The sequence below is a fragment of the Amblyomma maculatum genome, chromosome 2 (assembly GCF_055883805.1).
Source record: "Amblyomma maculatum isolate TAMU_Amacu chromosome 2, ASM5588380v1, whole genome shotgun sequence".
NCBI lineage: Eukaryota > Metazoa > Arthropoda > Arachnida > Ixodida > Ixodidae > Amblyomma > Amblyomma maculatum.
Genome location: NC_139345.1, coordinates 202,893,067 through 202,914,980, shown reverse-complemented (window position 1 = coordinate 202,914,980; position 21,914 = coordinate 202,893,067). Strand labels below are relative to the sequence as shown.

Genomic DNA, 21,914 nt, shown 5'->3' with positions numbered 1-21,914 from the left:
AATTCATATAAAACAAATAATATTACACTGAATACCCCAGAACGTGTCAGATATCTTGCAGTTACGTTTTGTGAAACGCTTATCTGGTCCAATCATGTTAACCCAATTACCGCGAGGGCTTACTGTCTAATTCATTTTTTCCAACGAAATTTTAAGCATTCTCCTTCATCGGTTAAGTTCAGTCGTTCAGGCGTGTCCGACTCTTCGTGACCCTATGGACCATACCACGCCACGCTTTACGGTCTGTCACTATCTTCCTAACATCACATAACCATCTGCAGCGCCTCGAGGTTGCCATCTAACCACCGCGTTCGCTGCCTACCCTTCTCTGGTAACCCTCACCCTTTCCCAACTTCAAATCTTTCTCCAGCGACTCCTCTCTTCTCATCAGATGACCAAAGTAGCTGAGCTTTAACTTTAGAATTTGACTCTCCAATGAGTAGTCAGGTTTATGGTCGACAATATCGACTGATTTGATCTTCTGGCAGTCCAAGGAACTCTCAAGAGTCTCCGCCAGCACCACAATTCAAATGCGTCAATTCTTCGGCAGTCAGCCTTCTTCACAGTTCAATTCTCTCGCATTCATACATCGCAACTGGAAAGACCATAGCACGAGTTATACGGATTTTGGTTGGCAGTCTAATGTCTCTGCTCTTTACTAGGCGGTCAAGGCTAGCCATGGCTCTCTTTCCCGGAAGCAGGCGTCTCCTAATTTCATGGCTGCAGTCTCCTTCCGGGGTAATCTTGGAGCCCAAGAAGAGAAATCTGTCACAGCTTCCGCTTCTTGTCCCTTGATGATCCAGGACCGAGACGCCATGATCTTTGTCTTTTTAATGTTTAGGTAAAGCCCAAACTTATCACTCTCTTCTTGTACGCGCATCAAAATTCTCTTGAGTTTCACTTCACTTTCTGCCATTAAAGTGGTATCATCCGCATATCTAAGGTTGTTGATCCGTTTTCCAATGGGTGCAAGCGTCCCCCGGCCTGGCGGCCGGCTCTCACAGGGGTGTGCGCTTGGAAGAGGCTCCGCAAACCCCGCTGCGCTCCTTCTGGGGAGTTTCGAACACTTTAGGCTGCAAAGGTGGTTCGAGTTACCGTGTTTCGCGGGGTTCAAACTGAAAACGAGTCGTGTTCTGCACATGCGAAAACTCAGAAAAGCCGTGAAGTTTCAAGTGCGAAACGCTCTAAGCCAGCGTGTCGAAAGACGTAAAGGTTCACTGTCACTGATGAAGTTCACTTCTCAGAGAGTACTGCAGTCCTGGGCAAGTAACATGTATCTTACCAGCGTTAGACCTATTTTAGAATATGCCTGCGGAACATGGGATGCGTACACAAGGAACCTAAACTGATAAATGTAACAGGTGCAGAAAAAGGCAGCACGCTTCGTAAGAGGAAATTATCGCTACACTGTCAAGGGGTCTTATATACGGGAAGGGCTAGGCTGGAAACCTCTTTCTTCACACCGAAAAATTCTACTGCTGAAGTTATTTTTTCTTACAATATACATGAAAATAAAACTGGTATTGACAAACAGTTTATAAGGAGTCGCATTACGTCTCATCTAGGCGAGACCACGCTAATAAAATCAGAGCTTATAAGTGCCGTCCCAACACTATTAACGACTGGAACGAGCTCCCTAGTGATATGATGGCTGCCACTAGAGTTCAAAATTCAATTGAGAGTTTTATTAATTGAATGTTATTTTACTTGATTTCTGGATTTATACTACTGAGTGTCCTTTTTAGTTCTTTTCTTGTATAAAGTTACTGTGTTCTCTTATTTTTCAAAAAGTTACTATAAGCTCCATCAAATTGTTTTTTGTTTGTTGCTGTTTTTCTTGCTGGCACGTTGTTCCCGATTCACTGCCTCATGCAACCCCCTGTACTTATACCCCCCCCCCCCCTGCAATAACTCCGTCCAGTCGATGCAGGTATACCAAATAAATAAATAAATCTAAGTTTTAATCAGTCATATATTTCAGGCGCAGAAGTCGCACGCCAGCCTTAATATATGCGGGCGATATTGTACTGTTATCATATAGTCTGGACCATTTGCAAACTCTATTTAGTTCTTGCGAAGATGAAGACACACTCTATAATCCAGTTTTAGGGCCGTAAATTAAGGTCTGATCATTTTCAACGAGTCGACCAATCAGGCGCTTACAATACCGAACGAAATACCAAGAAAGGTTGCATACAAATATCCATAAACGAAAGACTGCCGTGCATTGAACCGCACCAAAAGACTGTAATGGCAAAAGGGCTAAAGTTGCCGAGATAATGAAACATATAGGTTATTGTGGAGGTACAACAGCTCTCAAGAGTTGAGGGCTATTTGGAAAGGAATAATGGTACTTGGGCTTACATTCAGAAGGCTGTTGTGTAGCTATGGGGAGACGTACAGTCCAAATTAGAAATAAATGAGAGCTGCTGGAACTTAGCGGTCAGTGTCCACGGCAGGCTAAAAAGACGACGCAGTACAGGGGGGTGAGGTCTGGGCATCGTTCGATGCTCGAGAGGCTCATAGGAAAATATGATATGAGGAACGCCTAATAAAATTGAACGAAAACAGGTGGTCAGCTAAGATGGTCAAATACCTATAATGAAGAACCGTTAAGTCACAATAGAGGAAAAAACTAGGGAATTAACTGTATCGTGTAGATAAGCGATGCGAGCCTGCGTGCAGCATCATCGGCGCATGCTCGCCACTTCTGTGCCCTTTCCCGGAGCCATTTGTATCGTGTAGATAAGTGATGCCAGCCTGCGTGCAGCATCATCGGCGCATGCACGCCACTTGTGTGCCCTTTCCCGGAGCCATTTGTATCGTGTAGATAAGCGATGCGAGCCTGTGTGCAGCATCATCGGCGCATGCCCGCCACTTGTGTGCCCTTTCCCGGAGCCATTTGTATCGTGTAGATAAGCGATGCGAGCCTGTGTGCAGCATCATCGGCGCATGCCCGCCACTTGTGTGCCCTTTCCCGGAGCCATTTGTATCGTGTAGATAAGCGATGCGAGCCTACGTGCAGCATCATCGGCGCATGCTCGCCACTTGTGTGCCCTTTCCCGGAGCCATTTGTATCGTGTAGATAAGCGATGCGAGCCTGTGTGCAGCATCATCGGCGCATGCTCGCCACTTGTGTGCCCTTTCCCGGAGCCATTTGTATCGTGTAGATAAGCGATTCGAGCCTGTGTGCAGCATCATCGGCGCATGCTCGCCACTTGTGTGCCCTTTCCCGGAGCCATTTGTATCGTGTAGATAAGCGATGCGAGCCTACGTGCAGCATCATCGGCGCATGCTCGCCACTTGTGTGCCCTTTCCCGGAGCCTGTATAAAACGAGCGCTAATAAACGCTGAGGCGGCTTTCGTTTGCTCGGAACTGGTCTCGGCGGTTACTTGGACGACACAACGAACGATACATTAACCAGCAAGTAGGCAGAACTAAGGGCGGAGAAATAAAGAGAGCTAAATAACAGGTAAAAACATAGAAGGTAAAAAGTGAGTTTATTCAAGGAAAAGAAGAACAGTTCAAAACTATACCGAAATCAGAAAAGACAGATCGGGAAAGAATCATTTTGTGCCTGCTCAAGAGACAGTGGCCTGCTCTTTGAAGCTAGATCAGGATGCCGTAGAATGCGCAGCTATAGAGCGAAAGTTAACCTTGAAAACGACACATGTGCAGAGTGCGGTAAATCCGAATTAACAACTTTATGTATCTTATACTCTAATCCGATGGTATTCATCCAGATACCTATTGTGGTACTTTCCCAGTCTTTTCCCTGCATTTCTATTCTATTCTTTCTCTTTCACTGTCTTTGGGACCATACGATTTATAAGCAACAATCTTCAGGTAAATACATTTGTGGTAGCAGTCAGCAAAAAGCGATTGTGACTGATTGCTGAAGCCCACAAAATTGATATACAGTTACAAGTTCAGGAATTAATTTTGAATGAAGAAAATGAATTTATTTACAGATATGTACCATTAAATAAAAATAACAGGAAGAACAGTCGAGCATAGCGGCAACTGCCAGGGACATAGCCAGCCAAGGAAAGAGGTTACGGGGCGGCAGCACTAACGAACGTTTGTCATACTATCATATAAAACGATCTGCATTTTGTCTACAACCTCTTTTTCACTCCGAAAAAGGCATCTCGGTGTGAATAAAAACGCGAAAGGCGCATTGAGCTTTCTAAATTCGTACATCCGACCATGAAAACGAGGCAAGCCACGTTATACACACTGGCAAAGCACGCAGAGAAGTCCGACACATGGAGGAAAAAAAAAAAAAAGAAGCTAGGAGTGAGCGTGACGCCGTCGCCTTCTCTCTCTCTCTCTCTCTCTCTCTCGAGGTCCTTGTTCGCAATGAGTTTTAGTGACTGTGCGTGCTCCGACAGAAGCCTGTCGAAGCGTTCTGCTGAAAGTCTGCGTCTGTTCGCAACACCACAGTTCTTTAGGGTGCAAATCAGTGTTGTAGGCACCTGAAGAGAGCTGCAGGTAACCTTTTCATCTACGGGTCCACCAGGAAGACTACGCATCCGAATCAACGTTAACTGCATGCCTGTAAACTGGCTTTGATGCATCTTCAGCTCAGGATTTGCTTAACTAAACAAAGCAATATCATTTGAACAATTACATGTGCAGGATACTCGATGGAACGAAAGCCACGGGAGCTATAATTCTGTAGTGCATTACTTGCATCCCGGCACGCAGCTTTTATGGCGCAGTTGAGAGGTAGCTCAATACGGAGACGAACTCGCAACAACGTCCGCCCTCCTGAAAACAACTTTCTGGCTTTCCCCCTGACAACTGCCACTACGCCATTTCAAAGGCAAAGTCCTATATTCCATCCATCCACTGCATTGAAGAAATCGGTTTATTCAGTCGGAAAAGGCTTGGAAAAGGTTCTAGCCAGTCTGTGACCAACGTAGCATCGAACTCTGACAATCTGGCATAATTCGCGCTTTTTAAGAAATGCTGCAAATCTTATTGCATTGACATCGTTATCCAAGGTAGAGAGCCCACCTGGCGTACATTCTCGATCCCTAGTTCAGCCAATTTGCAGAACTAAAAAGTTTCGTCTCAAAGGGACCAGAAATAAGATTCAAGACACTGAATCCGGATGTGCGAAAACATGCGAGAGTCTATGCTGTGTAATCACTTCACTTTTAATAACACACACTTAGAATGACGCAACAAGGCGGAAATATAATTGAAATAACTCGTGATCTTCCAACGTGCACATTTTTCAGTGTTTTATTGTTACCTACCTAGTAATTTTCAAGGCACGTGAAAAACAACTGATTGACCAAATTGGCGTGTTCTGTTCGAAAGCGTTACTGCTTTCACCGACGTCTTGAATTCAACGGGAGAGCGATTGTAACTGTTTTTCTGCCTTTCATTCGGCTGTTTCGCCAGTGTGTTAAGCTAAACGGAAAAAACAGTACATACCGATTGTTTTAATCTGTTGAATAGAGGTTTTTATTTGATAAGCACTCAATGTACTTGGCTGTGGCCTCTGTAGTCTGATTTTATGCCAAGGCAGCCATTATTTGCTTAAATAGTACAGCCCAAGTAATAGAACTCACTTGAAGTAAGTTATTACGTATTGTTCTTTATTTTTAGTTCTAGAGCTCAAGATTATACGACAATCGGAGGCATGCAAAGCTTTCAAATTTTTCGAAATGCAACCATGCTTCTTGATATTGTTACGAATGGAATTCATGCACCGTAAATGAAACAAACGAACACTTCTCAAGCTCTTCATGCGAGCTTTTCAAGCTTTCAGAATAATAAAATGAATACTTTGTAATAAATGCACATCACATTTACGTTGTCAGGACATAGGTAAGGTTTATTTATTTATTTTCGATACCCTCAAGCGCCGAGGCATTACAGAGGAGAGTGGGTAAGCAAACAACGCAAGAATTTTTTTTTTTTGTTAAAGGCGACACAACAACGTAGTTAACATGTAGCAACATACAGTATTCGAAGCAGTCAAAGAAATACCGAAAACAAAAAGATGAAATTCACCTGACGATAACATCCCCGCGCCGCTAGTATATCAATTTGTAACACGAAAATGTCGACTTAATTAGCAGTGAGAGTCTACGCTCAGTGTCTGGGTTGACAATGATGATTAACATTTTATTTCTAGCTCAGCCCTAATTCAGCTTAGAAGGACTTCAATTTCACAATGTAATATTGTGTCCTAAATCCAAAAATAAAAAGCTGATCGCTTTATATCGGTTATTTATTCGCGTTTCTGTACCACTATATCACGTAAATGATGCCCACAGCGCCATATAGTCTACGAACTGCACAATCCTTGACAAAGTGGTTTAAGGACGTTTAGAAAGATTTGTATTGAATAAATTCCAACACTTCGTATATTTTTTTCCTTCGCGCATATTCGTTCAGATTAAATAAAGACGGCGAGATTATCGTCGAGACTAGCTGTCCATGTCAGGCAGCGAGAATAAAACAACCATCGATGAAGCATAGTGTCATCTCAAACTAGGGCCTTGATACAGTGAGGCAAAGAAAAATCTTCAACGGAACAAAATGCAATTCAAGTGAATAGGTTTAAAACCCCCGCTGCAATGTGCTCAAAGGAGAGCGCGCTGTGCTTCGCGCCCTCTTCTTTGACCAAGACGGTGGGGATGCCCGGCCTCCCCGCGGGCTCTATCTAACACGTGCTTTCATCGGGAGTGAGCCAGAGCAACACCGTGGCGTTGGCCGCAGCCGAGCAGCTACTCTGAAGGTGTGACGTGTCAGTGACGTAAACACCGTCATCATGACGTCTCCTGGTAGACGCGATGCGCGCGCACGCGCTCGGTGCTGGGACCGATGCGCCGCGAGTGGAGCGAGCGCCCGCGTTCCTCGGGCGCGAGCAGTGACCGGCGGCCGTGCGGAGTAGCGCCTGAGCGCTTTCGGGGGCAGCAGCAGACGCTAGAAATTTCGCGCGCCAATGGGAGGACAGGCTGTGTAGACTCTGGTGCAACACCGACGCTCTGCGCATTTCTTTTCGGCGTGATTCGTGCTGCAATGCTTGCAAGCCTATCAGTGCCACGACTGGGTACACTGGATTCCATGAGAGAGCACGACCACGTGAGTGACAGATCGCACGAATCAATCATTTGAATGTTTAGAAGTAAATCTACTCACAAGTATTTATTTGAGCTGCAAGATTACGGAGGATCTGTAAAGGCATAAATATCTCTTTTTCAGGAATCGTCATTATTCGGGAACTCGTCGAAATATATTTTGTGTCGGAAAGCGAGGCTGCAACATTAACAATAGTTAAGGATCTCATAGGAATCAACGAAAAAACTATGATCCGTAAAAGCCTAAAGATTCTCTCTCCTTACTCATAATGCTCCTTACTCAAAATGTGGAAGCCATTTATTGCTATCATTGACGTTAATTTCCAAATCCGCTTGCTTTTATACTGCGAGAGAAAAATAGCAGCTCGGACTTTTGCTGCGGGCTTGCTGCTACAACAATATTTCTGGTAAGAAGAACGCGCAAAAAGAAAATTTTTCACCATATCTGGAATACTTTTATGCGTTGAATACTTCCCTTTCATCCCCTTGATAAATTCCTTTCGATGGTACACTGTTTTGCTCAGCCGAACGGTAAACCTCAAAGGTCCTGCTTATGTGGAAGTTCTTGTGATCGCTAGATGCGCACATATTTTACGGCACGCCTCTGTACAACAGCGCTCCGAAGATGGCCCAAAGTTCATCCCCTCAACGCACGCTTCCTCGAGAAGCCGGTTTCTCAAGCGTGTAAATCAGTCCAGATCCGTTTTGCGTAACGTCCTTACCAAGAAGAGAAGTCAGTTATTAGCATGAGACAATTCACTTTCAAGAAGACTGTTCGCAAGAATTTTGGATTTCGTCTTGCCGGCGAAGAAAATCCCTAATGCCAGCTCAGCTCATCGGGCATCTGAAAACTAAACTGGTTAGGCTCTGAAGTAGACTCAGCACCACAGTGAAGTACCACATTTTGCATTATTGAAAAATGATGGCCGCTGAACTTCGAAAAAATGAGTATCGGTGCCATACGCTCTGGCACTGAAAATGGTTTTCCGTTTTCTGTCACAGCGCTTACCAGTGACTCTGGCCTCCGGGTGAATGACTGCGGTGCCAAGACACTCGCTTCCCAAACGGCATTTTCGAGAGCGCCTCCTTCGCAGTTTGTGCACGATGCCTCTGTTGGAAGGCTTCATCGGGCCCCTTGTAAACTTCTCCCTGGCGTCCGAGCAGCGGGAGAACGTCTCTGCTCTCCTGCTTCCAGCGATGCTGAACGCTACCGCTGGTCTCAAGATAAACCGGGAGCGCCAGTGGGTGCTGTCCGCGTGGGCGCAGCTCGCCTACGCGCTTCTCTTCGGCACTCTGGTGGTGGTCGCCGTGTGCGGAAACTCGCTGGTGGTGTGGAGCGTGCTCTCGCACAGGCGCATGAGGACGGTGACCAACCAGTTCCTCGTGAACCTCTCAGTGGCGGACTTCATGACGGCTGTGTTCAACACTGCCTTCAATTTCGTGTACATGCTGGAGAGCCACTGGACCTTCGGGGAACACTACTGCGTATTCAGCAACTTCGTGGCCAACATGACGGTCGCCTGCTCCGCCTTCACCATGGCCGCCATGAGCATCGACAGGTAGGTCACGGTTTCCCTGGTTAAGAAAACGTTAGGCCTCCTTCAACTCAGTTGTAGAGCGCAAGCTTCAGCTTCATCTGCAAGTGCCCAGGAGAAAAAAGGCCGATAATATTCTAGCACCACAACAGCAAACGCGTAGTAGATGAAAGGGCAGGACTCGAAGCTGGTCAGCGCAGTCTTCTACCACCTGCAAAATGGCATTTTTCCGGGCTATTCGGTGTGATTACTGTTGGGGTTGCCGGCTTGAACTTTGAGACGAGTGCGGTGTCTCCTGTGTCTTCCTCGTCTCAAAGTTCAAGCTGGCACCCACAACAGGGCTCTGTCACCTCCCATTAAAATCATCCCGACTGTATCCCCTTCTTTTTTCCTTCGTTGTAACTTCATCATCAAACGCATTTGGCCCGCAGGCCTCCACGCGGAAAAAAGTGGGCATTTGACTTCAAAACATCAACCTCACGTCAACCAGAAAAATAATTAAGCGGCCTTACTGAATCTCAGTCACAGCCATTGAGGACGAAGTGCCCTCAGACGACCTCACCTCACTTTACCCGCGGCCATTCGTGGCCTCACTAAACCTAATCTCAAACTCAGATTTGAGGTTTAGGTCAGGCGGTTAACATAAAAAAGAGAAATAAGATATTTAATTAAACTGTAGCGTATTCGTCGATAATCCTGTGGTATAGGAAGCCCAAATAGTTTCGTCATGTAAGGTATGTGGTTGACTAAAAACTTTAAGGAGCTAGAAATATGGGACCCGCTAAAGGAAAAAATTACTCTCAAACTTCTCTTCCAACTCTTTGTAAACTGGCAAAAATAGTCGCCTCCTCATATCTCTTTCTATATTGACTCTCATTCTATGGCCCACAAGCTGCGTGTACGCAATTCGCACTTGTGGCGATAACAACGATAGTGATAATTGCGTATCTTCTTGAGCAATGGAAAGAAAAATTAAGTTCATTTTATTTAAATGTACATTATCCAGCGAATGAAGATATTAAGTCGGGGGATAACAAAGATGCCTTGTGAAAATTTTGAAATAAGATCTTGTTGATGATGTAGAGCCTCAACAGGTGAATGCCGTCTCCAAGTAACGCCATTTCCTTCCAGACGCAGTGGTGATGACTTGAAAGTCCTGGATTTTTTTCGATAACTCGGTGATGCCTTAGCTGGCGCATTACAAGAATTGGCTAGATTATCGTATTCGAACACCGTGCATTTATTCACAAAACACGGGTCAGAACAACTGACAGTTAAACGTAAACCACTCTGCCCGGCAGGAGCACCAACTCACCCGTCAAATATCACCAGAGCTAAATTTCTGCCCGGGTCTCACTCGGGCGTAAAACAAAGACAGCTACCCGTACTTCCGAAAATAATTCCAGGTTCCATTTCTTCAAACCAGTCTGAGACGAGCTTCTTTCAGCTTTCCTTTAAAAACTAAACTAATGAATCGTACTCCAGTGACAGCAAAAGTCCTTATCCGCATCCACTGCGCGCGCATTTTCTGAAGCCGTTTACGCCTTTGCTATACTGCAGTTTAACTTACAGCATATACACGTAAAGAGACACGGACAGCAGAAAGGAGGCGAGCGTGCAGCCCGGGGGAACCGAGCTCCCTGCTGTGGACGCGCTTGACCCTTCGCAGTCTGTCTCTACGCATCTGGTTGCGGTGCCCTGCGGAATTGTCAAAAGTGCATACTTCATAAGTCACAGAAAATGTAAGCCCCAGGAGTCGCGAACAACCTCAACCTCACAACTTCGACCTCACTGAATGACGACCTCACTCAAGCTCAAACTCAGGCTTGAGGTTGAGGTCTGATTTCCTGACCTGATTCAAAAATGTTTGAGCTGTCGCCGACCTTACCTCAACCTCATCTCATTCGGTGAGGTAGAGGCCATTTTCAGCTTGATGTCCACTTCATAAGGTTGCTCATTTCTGCTATCAAGTGTATATTGGACCTCCTGCTTGAATATAAGCAACGTCATTGCGCTTTTGCCGATGTCTTTGGGGAATAAGAGGCCGTAGGCTGATGTAATTTTGCTGATTCGCTCCGAAAACACGAAAGTAACAAAATGTATTCGTAGATTGAACCCATTGCTAGGTGGATTTTCAGCAGCCTTTTAGGATAATTTTAAACCACGCTACAAGCCAGAACAATGGTGTCTATTCTGTGAAACATGAAAAGGAGTTGAGGTTATGTGCATCCGTAACTTAATGCAAACAAGAATATAAGAAACCATGACTTTTGAATGAAGTGAAAAGATCCCTGATAAAAAGGAACGGGTTTACAGAAATGCTTCTTTAATTATTGCAATTAAAAAAACTGAAAAAATAAAAGAAAATTTCTTCTGAAATAGTTGGTGTAATCGAAGACGCAGACACAAGTATTCTATCGTCCCTTTACCTAATAGTCTGAAAAATAATCTTCAAAAATTCACACGTGTGGTCAATCCGAAACGTGATCAAGCGTCACCTGTAGTAGCTGTACTCCTCGAACATTAAACGAGTGCACCGATCTTTTAAGGATAAAACTCCACATGACCCGCCTCACACTTCGTTCAACAGCCATAAAATGTCGTTTTGCTCCCATAACCGTTGCAGAAAGCAGCGTGGAGCGCGCCGCGCTGGCGCAGTGGTTAGAGCGGCCGACTGTTGCTCTCGAGCATGAGGGTTCGATCGCAGCCATGGATACTGTTTTTCGGTGGAGGGAAAAAGCAAGGCACCGGTTTATTGTGCGGTGTCAGGGCACGTTAAAGAGCCTTAGTCTAAATTTGCGCAGATGTTCGCTACACCATCCTTCATAGCCTGAGTGGCTTGGGTACGCTAAACTTTATAAACCATACAAATTCCAAACGGCGCTGTCCGACAGATTGTTCATGCGCAGAAGCCCAAGTCTTGATGATTTTAGGTACGAATTTCTAAAATTAATATGCCCTCACTCATTGCTTTCTGCCTTTAATATTTCTGCAATAGTTTGACACAGGATGTGTTCCAGTTGACTTGAGCCCAGGGGATATAATTTTTTCTGAATAAATCAGGCACCAAATGAAAAACCCAAGACTACTTCTGATCTTCGTTCACTGCTAATAGGTTTTACTCATCTAGCTTACACACGCTTTGAATAATTTCAATAGGAATAACTTTTTTCTCCGAAATTCGCCAAAAAGCAAAGCAAAACACTGCTTTTTGAATGTTTTCCTGATATTTATGATTCCGTGCATACGTCAAATAACACCCGTGCAATTCCTATTCGCCGCGAGATCGACCTAGAGGTGGCGCCACCGTCACTCCGGTAGTGTGGATCGACAGCCGGCGGCGCTCGCAGAAACACACGCTGCGTAGGTCTGCTTCCGAGTTTACGGCGGGTTTGTTGGCGATGAAAACCTGTCTTCTGCAGTATGTCTGCAATATTGCAGAAAACAAAATCCAAGGATTTCGCCAATGTTGTAGAAGAAGAGCGGTTTTTAGGAAAACAAAGCACGCAACCGCCAGTCTTCTAGATTTACTTTTCACGTTTCTTGCGCTGTACCGCGCTCACGCGGCTAATGCTTCGGCCTGCCTAATGACAGCTTTGTTTTTCTTATCGACTTTTAAACAGTTTGCGCGTGTATCATGCGAGTGAGACCGGCGAATTTAGTGTCAAGCCCACGCAGATACAAGGTTCGTGCTCTGACCTGCAGTACTTTAGATTGAATCGATGCAGCCTGGTTCATTATATCAAACTTGACTCGAGGATTAAGCAGGTTAAATGCAGCAATGACAGCGCACTGCATGGCGAGTTGCTTTAGACTGAGTGCACATCAACTCTAGCCCAGACAACCACGCACAAGTATCCCCCAAAACTGAGATCAAGCCGACACTATACAGAAAACCTCACCGCACAGGAAGGCTGATTGTTCACGTGTACAGCGCTGAGTGAATTGAATTTGCCGAGGTGCTTTTTACGGCCACTGTCATAGAATGTGATAGTGTATTAATGCACTATCCACTAACTGTAATGATTTCCTGAAACCGAGGAAAGTATAAGGAATTTCTGGTGTGTGATGTAATATATAACGGAAAATTAGTAGTGTAATTATTTTGTTTTGCATAATTTCACCGTGTGAGAGAGCTTTTACACACTTGACAGAATTCACAATAATCAGCGATTGATTTTCAGTAACGTTAAAGTGCAAGCTACGAATTACTCGCTGCGAAGACATCGCTATAAAATGCGCATGGTCACTGTCATATTCTGGGAAGCAATTTTACAGGCTGAAAATTTCTTTATCACTAATTATTTAGCAGTGACTAAATCTTATGCGAAGTAAAATATTAGGGTTGCTTCCAAAACAGATGCCGGATATAAAATTATTCCGAAAGAAATGGAGGTCTTCTTATCATGCGACTATAAAAATGTATTTATTCCCGAACTAAACACTGATATTTAAGCCCGCATGAAGCTGTTTTACTCCCCTTGTCAGAAATGACGAGATTTGTGAGAAGACAGCACTTGGACGAAAAGGGATTATCATGATTATAATAGGCTACCAGGAAAGTACATTGATCTAGGTGTATTATGTAATATTTAGGGTAACAATTAGGTGCGGGGAATATGTTTCCCAGGCATTCGAGCATTTCTCTAAAGCAAAATGTGCTCACTAAAACTTTTACGGATGCACAGAAGCCTTCAACAACAACAAAAAGAAAAGAAAAGAAATGCATATTGGCCCGGGTTTAATGCATGAAAGCGGCATCGGCTATGACGGATGATTGCAAATGCTGGTTTTGGTGTCGTTTTTGTTTTTCATTATTAACACCACATTTACCACATGGGATTGTTTAATGTGCAGTAAAATCCCACAGCAGAGGAACGCCGTTCGAAACGGTTGTGATTGAATCTCCTGTTCTCGAAATCAGCAGTCGAGCGCCCTTACCATTGAGACACCGCGACAGAGGTTTTAGATAAAAAAAAAAAGTACTCACACAACTCTATCGTGCATACAGACGGCATAGTAGGCATTGAATGATCTGTTCAAACTGCATTCTGCTATATGAAGCAGTCTGCGGTGGCATAAGTTTTAGTAGCTGCGGTATTCCAAATAGAAACGGGAATATGCGATTTCTGAGTGTTTGCATTAACTTTTATTGACGGCAACGACCTGTTTTGCTTTGACACGGCGGTAACGACAGTACCACTTCGTTTGAGACATTGAATGTCAAATGATCTCTAGCGCCGAAGACCGCGATGGATGATGTCCTTATCCAAGCATGACATGCTCGATACGGACAAGTATATATTTTTTTTTATGAAGCGTGGGGTTATAGACTGTTCGTATTTATTTTGCAAGAGGCACATAGGTAAGCAAAAGCTCACAGGAACTGCGAAAAAAACAAAAACACTCCTGTACACGCCCCATGCACGCGCGTAAATCACTGCGGGCTGGCACTCGACGCGAAAACGCATCCACACAGAGTAGGTTTCGCCACTGAGCCGCAAGGTGGCGACTCTGCTCGATCTCGAGGCCAATAGGCGTTTCTAAAGCTTTGACCTCATTCTACCCTAACTTTTGTAACAAACGACTGGTAACTTTCTGATTGATGGTAAAACAACCAATCGAACTGAACAATTTCTAATAATCGCTTGCAGGCAGTGACGCTGTTGCAGTGCATTTCTAGCAACCTGGGATCTTCCGTAAGTGTCCGTACTGAGCCCTTTACTTTTTCTAATATGTACTTAAACTTAGCCATAACGACTTTTTTGCATATTACTGCGTAATTTCCAGACACATAATTACCCTTCTTATAAATATTCAGTCCAATCTAACGAGAATAAGGAACGTTGCTGAAAGTGGCAGTGAAATGTCGATAAAAGTAAAGAATTGCGATTTTCACCGACAGTCCAGTCTCTCTTGAATATGCACACATTGATCACCCGATAGAAGGATTCTCAAAGTTTAAATGCTTAAGAGTTTACTTTTGTTCACGCCTATCTTGGGAAGTGCACATTGGGCAAATAACAAAGCATTTCTCGAACTTCGTCTCTTTAAACGCTGCTAGGTTCTTGCTGGCACAAACACTGGGCATCAAGCTTGCACGACTCGCAAAGGTTCAATAAAAAGGACGCATGAATTACCAACGAAAAATCTTTCTAAGATGCTTGTTTTCGTATTGTGACGCGAAGCTACCAAGAGACCGAGGCGACTACATATATATAGTGGCAGGAACAAGATGAACCCGGATGGTTTATTTGAAGGCATTTTTATACAAGCCGTGGTCGGTGCTGTAGTTCGACAATACCAGTTGTTGGGCGAGTTGGTGTGCATGGTGATCCATAATAACAGCGCGACAGACAGGACATCGTTGTCGTCCATTCTTCTATGTCCTGTCTGTCGCGCTGTTGTTATGGATCACGGTGCTGTAGGCAGCGCTGCGATAACAACGTAGTACAGCGCGTGTCCGATACATCCCCTGAGTGGGAATGAAAATGAAAAAGAGTTCAAGCTAATTGATTAAAGCCAGCGTCGTAATAAAGTTGTTGCGGTGGGTTGACTGTACGTGTTGACCTTCTTGGGACAGGCGTAGGCCTAGGATCAGATGGTGGTGTATAGCCACCTGTACTTTGTGGGCGATTCCTCTGCCCGAGGGATGCGCACGACAAACACACAGTGGGCCGTATAACAAACATATTTAATCTCACAGGGATCTTGTCGTCCGGGTGGCTGCGGGTCGTTTCCGTGGAGAGCCGGGAGGGAAGCGGGAGCGACGAGCCAGGGACCAGGAAGCGCCAGGGACCAAGAAGAGAGCGCGACGGCGGCGCGTGCCTTCTTTTATAGCCCCCTCGCGCGGGACCGGTTATCCCCGCGCGAGTGGGGAGAGGGAAACAGGCACGCGCGCAGGGAGCATTGGGAAGTGGCGCGGCCTTCGAATGCGCGGCGCGCCACGAGCCCTACATCTTCCCCCCCCTCAGCGTCCGACCCGGGCTCCGCCAACAGCCGGGCCATGTCCATGTCCGAGCCCGGGTCAGCGTAAAATATGAAGGCTTGTCGCCTGGCTCTGGCGGGATGCCATCTTAGCTGGTCCGTGGGACGGGAGAAGCAGCAGGCATGGCGGGGCTGTTCCGGCTGGTCCCTCTCCAGCAGCGGCCACATCCTCGGGGTCACAGCGCAGCTGGGCTTGGCCCTGGATACGCCTGGCAGCGGCCCTGAGCTGCTGCTCTGCATCGTGGACCCCTTGCCACGTGGCGCCGTGCTGGATGTACATTGCAGCAGGCGTTTTCGCCCCGGGCACACCTGGCTTCCTGAGGCCCGTACTCCAGGCCTGGGCAGCGGGCTCCACTCCAGACGCGTTGAAGACGGCCAGCATGGCCGCGCTGGTCACAATAATGGGCCACAAACTAGGGGGGTACCCCCTGTTTAAGTGGCCCCTCCTTGAACCAAGCGCTGGGTGCGGTTTCCCGCCCCAGCGACGGTGGTTCATCTGGCTGCTGCAAAATCTTATCAGAATGCATTCTGAAAGAAGCAAAGACGTTAGACAAAGTAGTGCACTACCTTGGCCTTAGGTTATAGCGTCGGTTGCGAACCGGGTTGCTACCTGCATCGTTTTGAGCTTCCCCCGCTTCGCAGTTATCGTCCTTGCGAAGGTGGTAAGCTTTCAAGTCTGCGACGTGCACCGGACCAGCGGTTTCACCGCTCGCCAACAACCGCAGCTGGTAGGTGAGTGGCGTTGTCCGTGCCGTAACTTCGAACGGTCCAACCCACTTGTGCGCTAGCGACGCGGCGAAACCACGCGCTGCGTTACTAAGCGGGTGCGTTCTTTTCAGTACCAAGTCGCCCGTGTTGAAAACGACGTGACGACGACCTTTGTTGTACTGATCCGCTTGCTCCATGCGCGCGACATCGAGGTTTTCACGAGCCGCGCGCTGCGCTGCCTCAAGGCGCTCGCGGAGCTTTGCCGCGTACTGTGTAAGCGGAGGGGGCGCGGGCCCCGCCGCGTCAAGTAGGGCGTTCTCTAGCGGAAAAGCGATCTCTTTCCCAAAATTCAAGTAAGCAGGTGTCATACCCACCGACCTGTTCACGGTTGTTCTAGTGGCGAAAGCCAGTTCGGACAACCGTGCGTCCCAATCTCTGTGCTGCTCGGTCGTCGCAATCAGCATACTCTTAACATTCCGATTCACTCTCTCGGTTATGTTGCTCTGAGCGTGGTAGGGACTCGTTTTCCTGTGGCGGATTTGAAGCGCCCGACAGGAATCAACAAAGACTTTGCTTGTGAAATACGAAGCATTGTCTGTAATGAGGTCGGAGGGGAAACCGAAACGAGTGAATGTCTCCAACAGTTTCTCCCAAATCCGTTCTGACACAAGCTTCCTAAGGGGGAAAACCTCTTTTTTTTTTTTTTTTTTTTTTTTCAAAAAAAAAGCGGACGACAAGATCCCTGTGAGATTAAATATGTTTGTTATACGGCCCACTGTGTGTTTGTCGTGCGCATCCCTCGGGCAGAGGAATCGCCCACAACTGGCGCCCAACGTGGGGCCAGTTGTGGGCGATTCCTCTGCCCGAGGGATGCGCACGACAAACACACAGTGGGCCGTATAACAAACATATTTAATCTCACAGGGATCTTGTCGTCCGGAACCAAGTTGTGGGCGATTCCTCTGCCCGAGGGATGCGCACGACAAACACACAGTGGGCCGTATAACAAACATATTTAATCTCACAGGGATCTTGTCGTCCGGGTGGCTGCGGGTCGTTTCCGTGGAGAGCCGGGAGGGAAGCGGGAGCGACGAGCCAGGGACCAGGAAGCGCCAGGGACCAAGAAGAGAGCGCGACGGCGGCGCGTGCCTTCTTTTATAGCCCCCTCGCGCGGGACCGGTTATCCCCGCGCGAGTGGGGAGAGGGAAACAGGCACGCGCGCAGGGAGCATTGGGAAGTGGCGCGGCCTTCGAATGCGCGGCGCGCCACGAGCCCTACAACTTGCGCGTGCTGCGTTGCCGGCGGAAGACATTCACTGGGGTGAACAAGTAGATCATAGCACCGATTAAGCAGCAGAGCTGTTTGAAGCAGACGCGCTGGGGTCTACTAGCTTGCGATCGAGCGAAGACAAGTCGTTTGTCTTCGTCCCTGGTGCCCGGTGCATATTCCTCGCGAGTTTGAATAAGATGCCTTCTGTTGCGTCTATACACCCGACGATCTTCAGTTTGTGCTACGTAGGAGCTCGGAGCCGCAGTGGCGACGACAGTTGCTTTCTTTGACCATGTCTTGTCCCCGAGCCTCACAACTGATCCTTTATTCAAAGATGGTAGGGGCTTACCACCACTTCTTTGATGGTGCTTCCATACTTCGGTTTTCGATGCCGAACCAAAATTTAAAAGATTAGCTTTGAGACGCCGGCCTTGAAGTTCTCCTGGTGATCGGCCTTCCTCCAAGAGTGTACAGAGGTAAACAAGCAGCCCTAGCCAGAAGTCATCCCCTGCGTATTCACTTTTCTTTTTCGTGATTCGCTTCACAACCTGTACGTCTGCTCTGTTGGATTGCGTATAATGGGGACTTGGTGTCATGTCAGTGAAGTCATATTTTCTGGCGAATACAGCGAACTCGTGGCTTGCAAATTGTGGCCCGTTGCCTGCGCACACCTCAAGAGGTAAGCCATACCGTGCGAACATGGCGCTGTGTTCCGCATTTGCACTCATTGCTGTGGTGTTCCTAAGTTTTTATACTTCTGTGAAGTTTTAAAATGCATCATATGCCACATTGTATGAAGTTATACCAAAAGAAAAATATGTACACCAACTCGATACCATGCACACACCGGGACAGGGCGCATGAGCAACGGTTCTTTCGGTTGCTTGTGAGAAAATGTTTGACAGGTGGGACAGCTCCGGGTCAGCAGAGTGATGTCACTATTCAGGCCAGACCAAAGCACAGGTGGAGTGTCCTTTCTCTGCATTTCTGCAGCATCAGATGCCCCGCATGAATTCTGGCTAGAATTTCACAGCGCATGCTTTTTGGTATGGCCACTTTTGTACCTTTCAGCAGTGCGCCATGAACCACGAAAATCTCAGATGAAAAGGGCTTTAGTTCCCCTTGCAGCCTCTCACCGGTTGACAACTGTTGATGACTTCCCAAATGAACTCGTACCGTGCAGTTTCACCTGCCAACGTTTAGAGTGTTGCGTCCGTGACCACGTAGCCCAAGACCGCTACTGCGTGTGCCTCCACGTCTTCCGGGGCAGCAGAATGGTCACCTTTCTGATGTGGAGATGATCGTGGCAGCATGTCTGGCAAGATGAGATGGTTGCCGGGAATGTACTACAATACGAAGTCGTACTTGAGCAGTTTAAAAAAAATCTGGAGTCCAGGCGGCATGTCACAAATTCTTTTTGCAGCTATGTGTCCATAGTTGTAGGTAGATTATAGCTGTAGGTTAGACCTGTCTCGATGAATATTTTCTGTCCATAAACGAACTGCTGAAATTTATCACAGCCGAAGAAAATGCTGAGCGCCTCCTTTTCAATCTGCGCATACAGTTGTTCAGCTTCAGTCAGCATACGGGACGAATATGCCACTGGTCGCCACAGGCCGTTGTGACAATGCAAACGTGCTGCACCCAAGCCGTCTTTTAGTGCATCGCAGGTTATCTTAGATTGCTTCCGTGGGTGAAACTTTGCTAGAACAGGCGTCATGCTTCAACTCTGTGATACACTTTACAACTCTCGAATGTGGTTTTCAGTCCGCGCGACTTTCGAGCGAGATTCGATAAACGCTTTCAGTGATCCTGCTCTTTCAGACAGGCGCGGTCCTTATTTGCCAGAATATTTCAGCACATCGAGTATGCGCTGGACTTAATGTTTGCTTTTCAGCACAGGCATTACAAGCAAACGTTTGATGAGCTTTGGGTTTGGCGAGATGCCTTTGCTTGTAATGATGTCACCTCGGAACAGCACTTCAGTAACGCCAAACTTGCATTTTTCTGCTTTGAATGTTATTCTTGCTTTTTCACCCGCTTTCATAAGTGCCACTAGGCTTTCATCATGTTCTTTTATGGTTGCCCCCCCCCCCCACCCACAACAAAATATCGTCAATGTACATGTGTACACAGGGAAAGCCCTCGAAGACAGCTTTTGAAAAACTGTGGGCGCTGACGAGATGATGAATGACATTCGGCGATAGCAGTACCTCCCGAACGCGGTAGAAAAGGTGCAAATTTTGTATGTCTTCTCGTCTAAGGGTGCCTGGTGGAAATCAGAATTAGCATTCAAACAGCTGCTGTAGGCAGCCCGGCCAGCTCACCTTCCATGTCCTCGTACTTTGGGAGCTGGCAATGCTGTCTTTTTATGTGCTCGTTTATCTTCCTTGGGTGTATGTAAACCATAAGTTTGCCATCTTTCTTCCTAACTAAAACCAAGGTGCTTACCCAATTTGTGAGACCATCCTCCTTCATGGTGGTGCCTGCACGCTGCATTATTTGCAGACCCTCCCGCAGAAGATCTCGCAGGGACAGACCCGCTGTGCTGTTTGGACGACGGGTCTCGCATCTGGTTTTATGATTAGGCTGTAGGGTCGCCTCAGACAGCCTAATCCCTGGAATACGCGCCAGAAATTCTTAATTGCCTAATACTGCGAAGAGTTTACAAAGGCCACGGTGCGCTGGAGAAGTCCCAGGGCTTCGCTTGCATCCAATCCTAGTATGGCTTGGCGGCCATTTTTTATAACAAGAAAGCACCAGTCACCTCCTGTGTCGTCTTTCTGAAATGAGCTATGACACCGCCGTTGTACGCTCACAGTACCGCACTAGTAGGCGTCAACTCCTGTGCCTGCAGCGTCTTGAGGTAAACCGAGCATAGAACTAGGCTGGCCTGAGACCCGGTGTCTACCTTGAAAAAAAATATTTTTCCAGCAACTCCTGTCCAGTCCTTGCGGCTTCTTCTTTCAGCTCCAACCTTCAGAACCTGAAAGTCAATGTCGCCGCACTCTTTGCTGACTTGACCTACTTGGACATTCCTCGACATCAAACCGTAAAGTAGTGAAGATTGCAGCATTTATTGCGCTTGCTGTGGTAGGTTGGACACTGCCTAGGATTGAGCCGTCGACTGCACTCATTTATTTATTTACAATACCGTCAGGGTCCGTAAAGGCATTGGAGTGGGGAGTAGGTTAACAACAAAACAAAATGAGCATAAGCGAATTGTTTACAGGGGTATGAATTTCAAAAATGACAAATACATCAATAAATACAAAAAAGTATATACAATTAGAAGCAGCGCAACAATCCTGTCAATATACAATATTAGCTAAAGCAGTACGCAAGTTTGAGTTATCATTGATGGAAACAATATCGGCGCAAAGATGGATCCATTCAGTCGATGTTCGGGGTATGAATGACGGTAAAAAACCGTGTGTATAACATCTATCGAGGCCCATTTAATGATGATGGTCAATACGATGTGATACGTATTGAGGTTGAAGAAAGGATTCGTTACTCAGGCCGAGGATGATGATACAACTTGTGGAACAAGCGAGATATTTTGCGACGTGATGTTAATGATGGAAGTTGAAGGACGGACTTGGCGGCTGTAATACTTTCTGTTCGGCTGTTTTTCGAATAAATGAAACGACGGAGTTATTTTGAACAAGTTCTATGGCGGTGATTAGTTGTTCATAACCTGGATCTCATACAGAAGACGCGTGCTATAATTTAGGGCGTATTAGTATTTTATAGAGCAATAACTTTAATGAGGATGCAGCTATGATAAAGTTACAGCTTAGGTAGCCAAGCATGCGGTTAGCGTTGTTAATTACATATTCGATATGGGTTGTCCACATGTGGTTAGATGAAATAATTATTCCCATGAATTTATATGGGACGAATTTGTGGATTCCAAAGGAACGTTATTCAAATAGTAAATATGCGAGTCATTAGAGCTCCTTGTTACACGCATGCATTTAATTTACTAATATTAGGTTGCATTAATCATTCCTGACAGCAGGTACCAATCGGAGTGAGATCAGTTTGAAGACAGTTAATATCATCTGGATTTTTAATAAATAACGCAATCATCGGCAAAGAGGTGCATGTTAAAAGTTATCTCAGAGGGCAGGTCGTTGACGTAAATAAAAAAGAGTGAAGGCCCTAGTACGGATCTTTGAGCTACACCGGAGCTCACATCAGAAAGCGAAGAGTTATGACCGTTAACTGATACGAATTGTGAGCGGTTAGTAAAAAGCATTCAATTCATTTTAAAACGTTCGGCTCAATGTTAGGGTGACGAAGTTT

The 21,914-nt window shown here is 46.3% G+C and overlaps 1 protein-coding gene across 1 annotated transcript in view; it reads left to right on the top strand.

Annotated features, from left to right (window-relative positions):
• Positions 1 to 8,208: 8,208 nt before the first annotated feature.
• The window catches only part of LOC146201088 (tachykinin-like peptides receptor 86C), a 334,303-nt gene continuing 320,597 nt past the window's right edge, over positions 8,209 to 21,914 (top strand). Inside the window, exon 1 of the mRNA XM_084592487.1 lies at positions 8,209 to 8,663. Within this exon, the coding sequence (XP_084448613.1) occupies positions 8,209 to 8,663 (455 nt within the window). The remainder of the gene's footprint in view (positions 8,664 to 21,914) is intronic.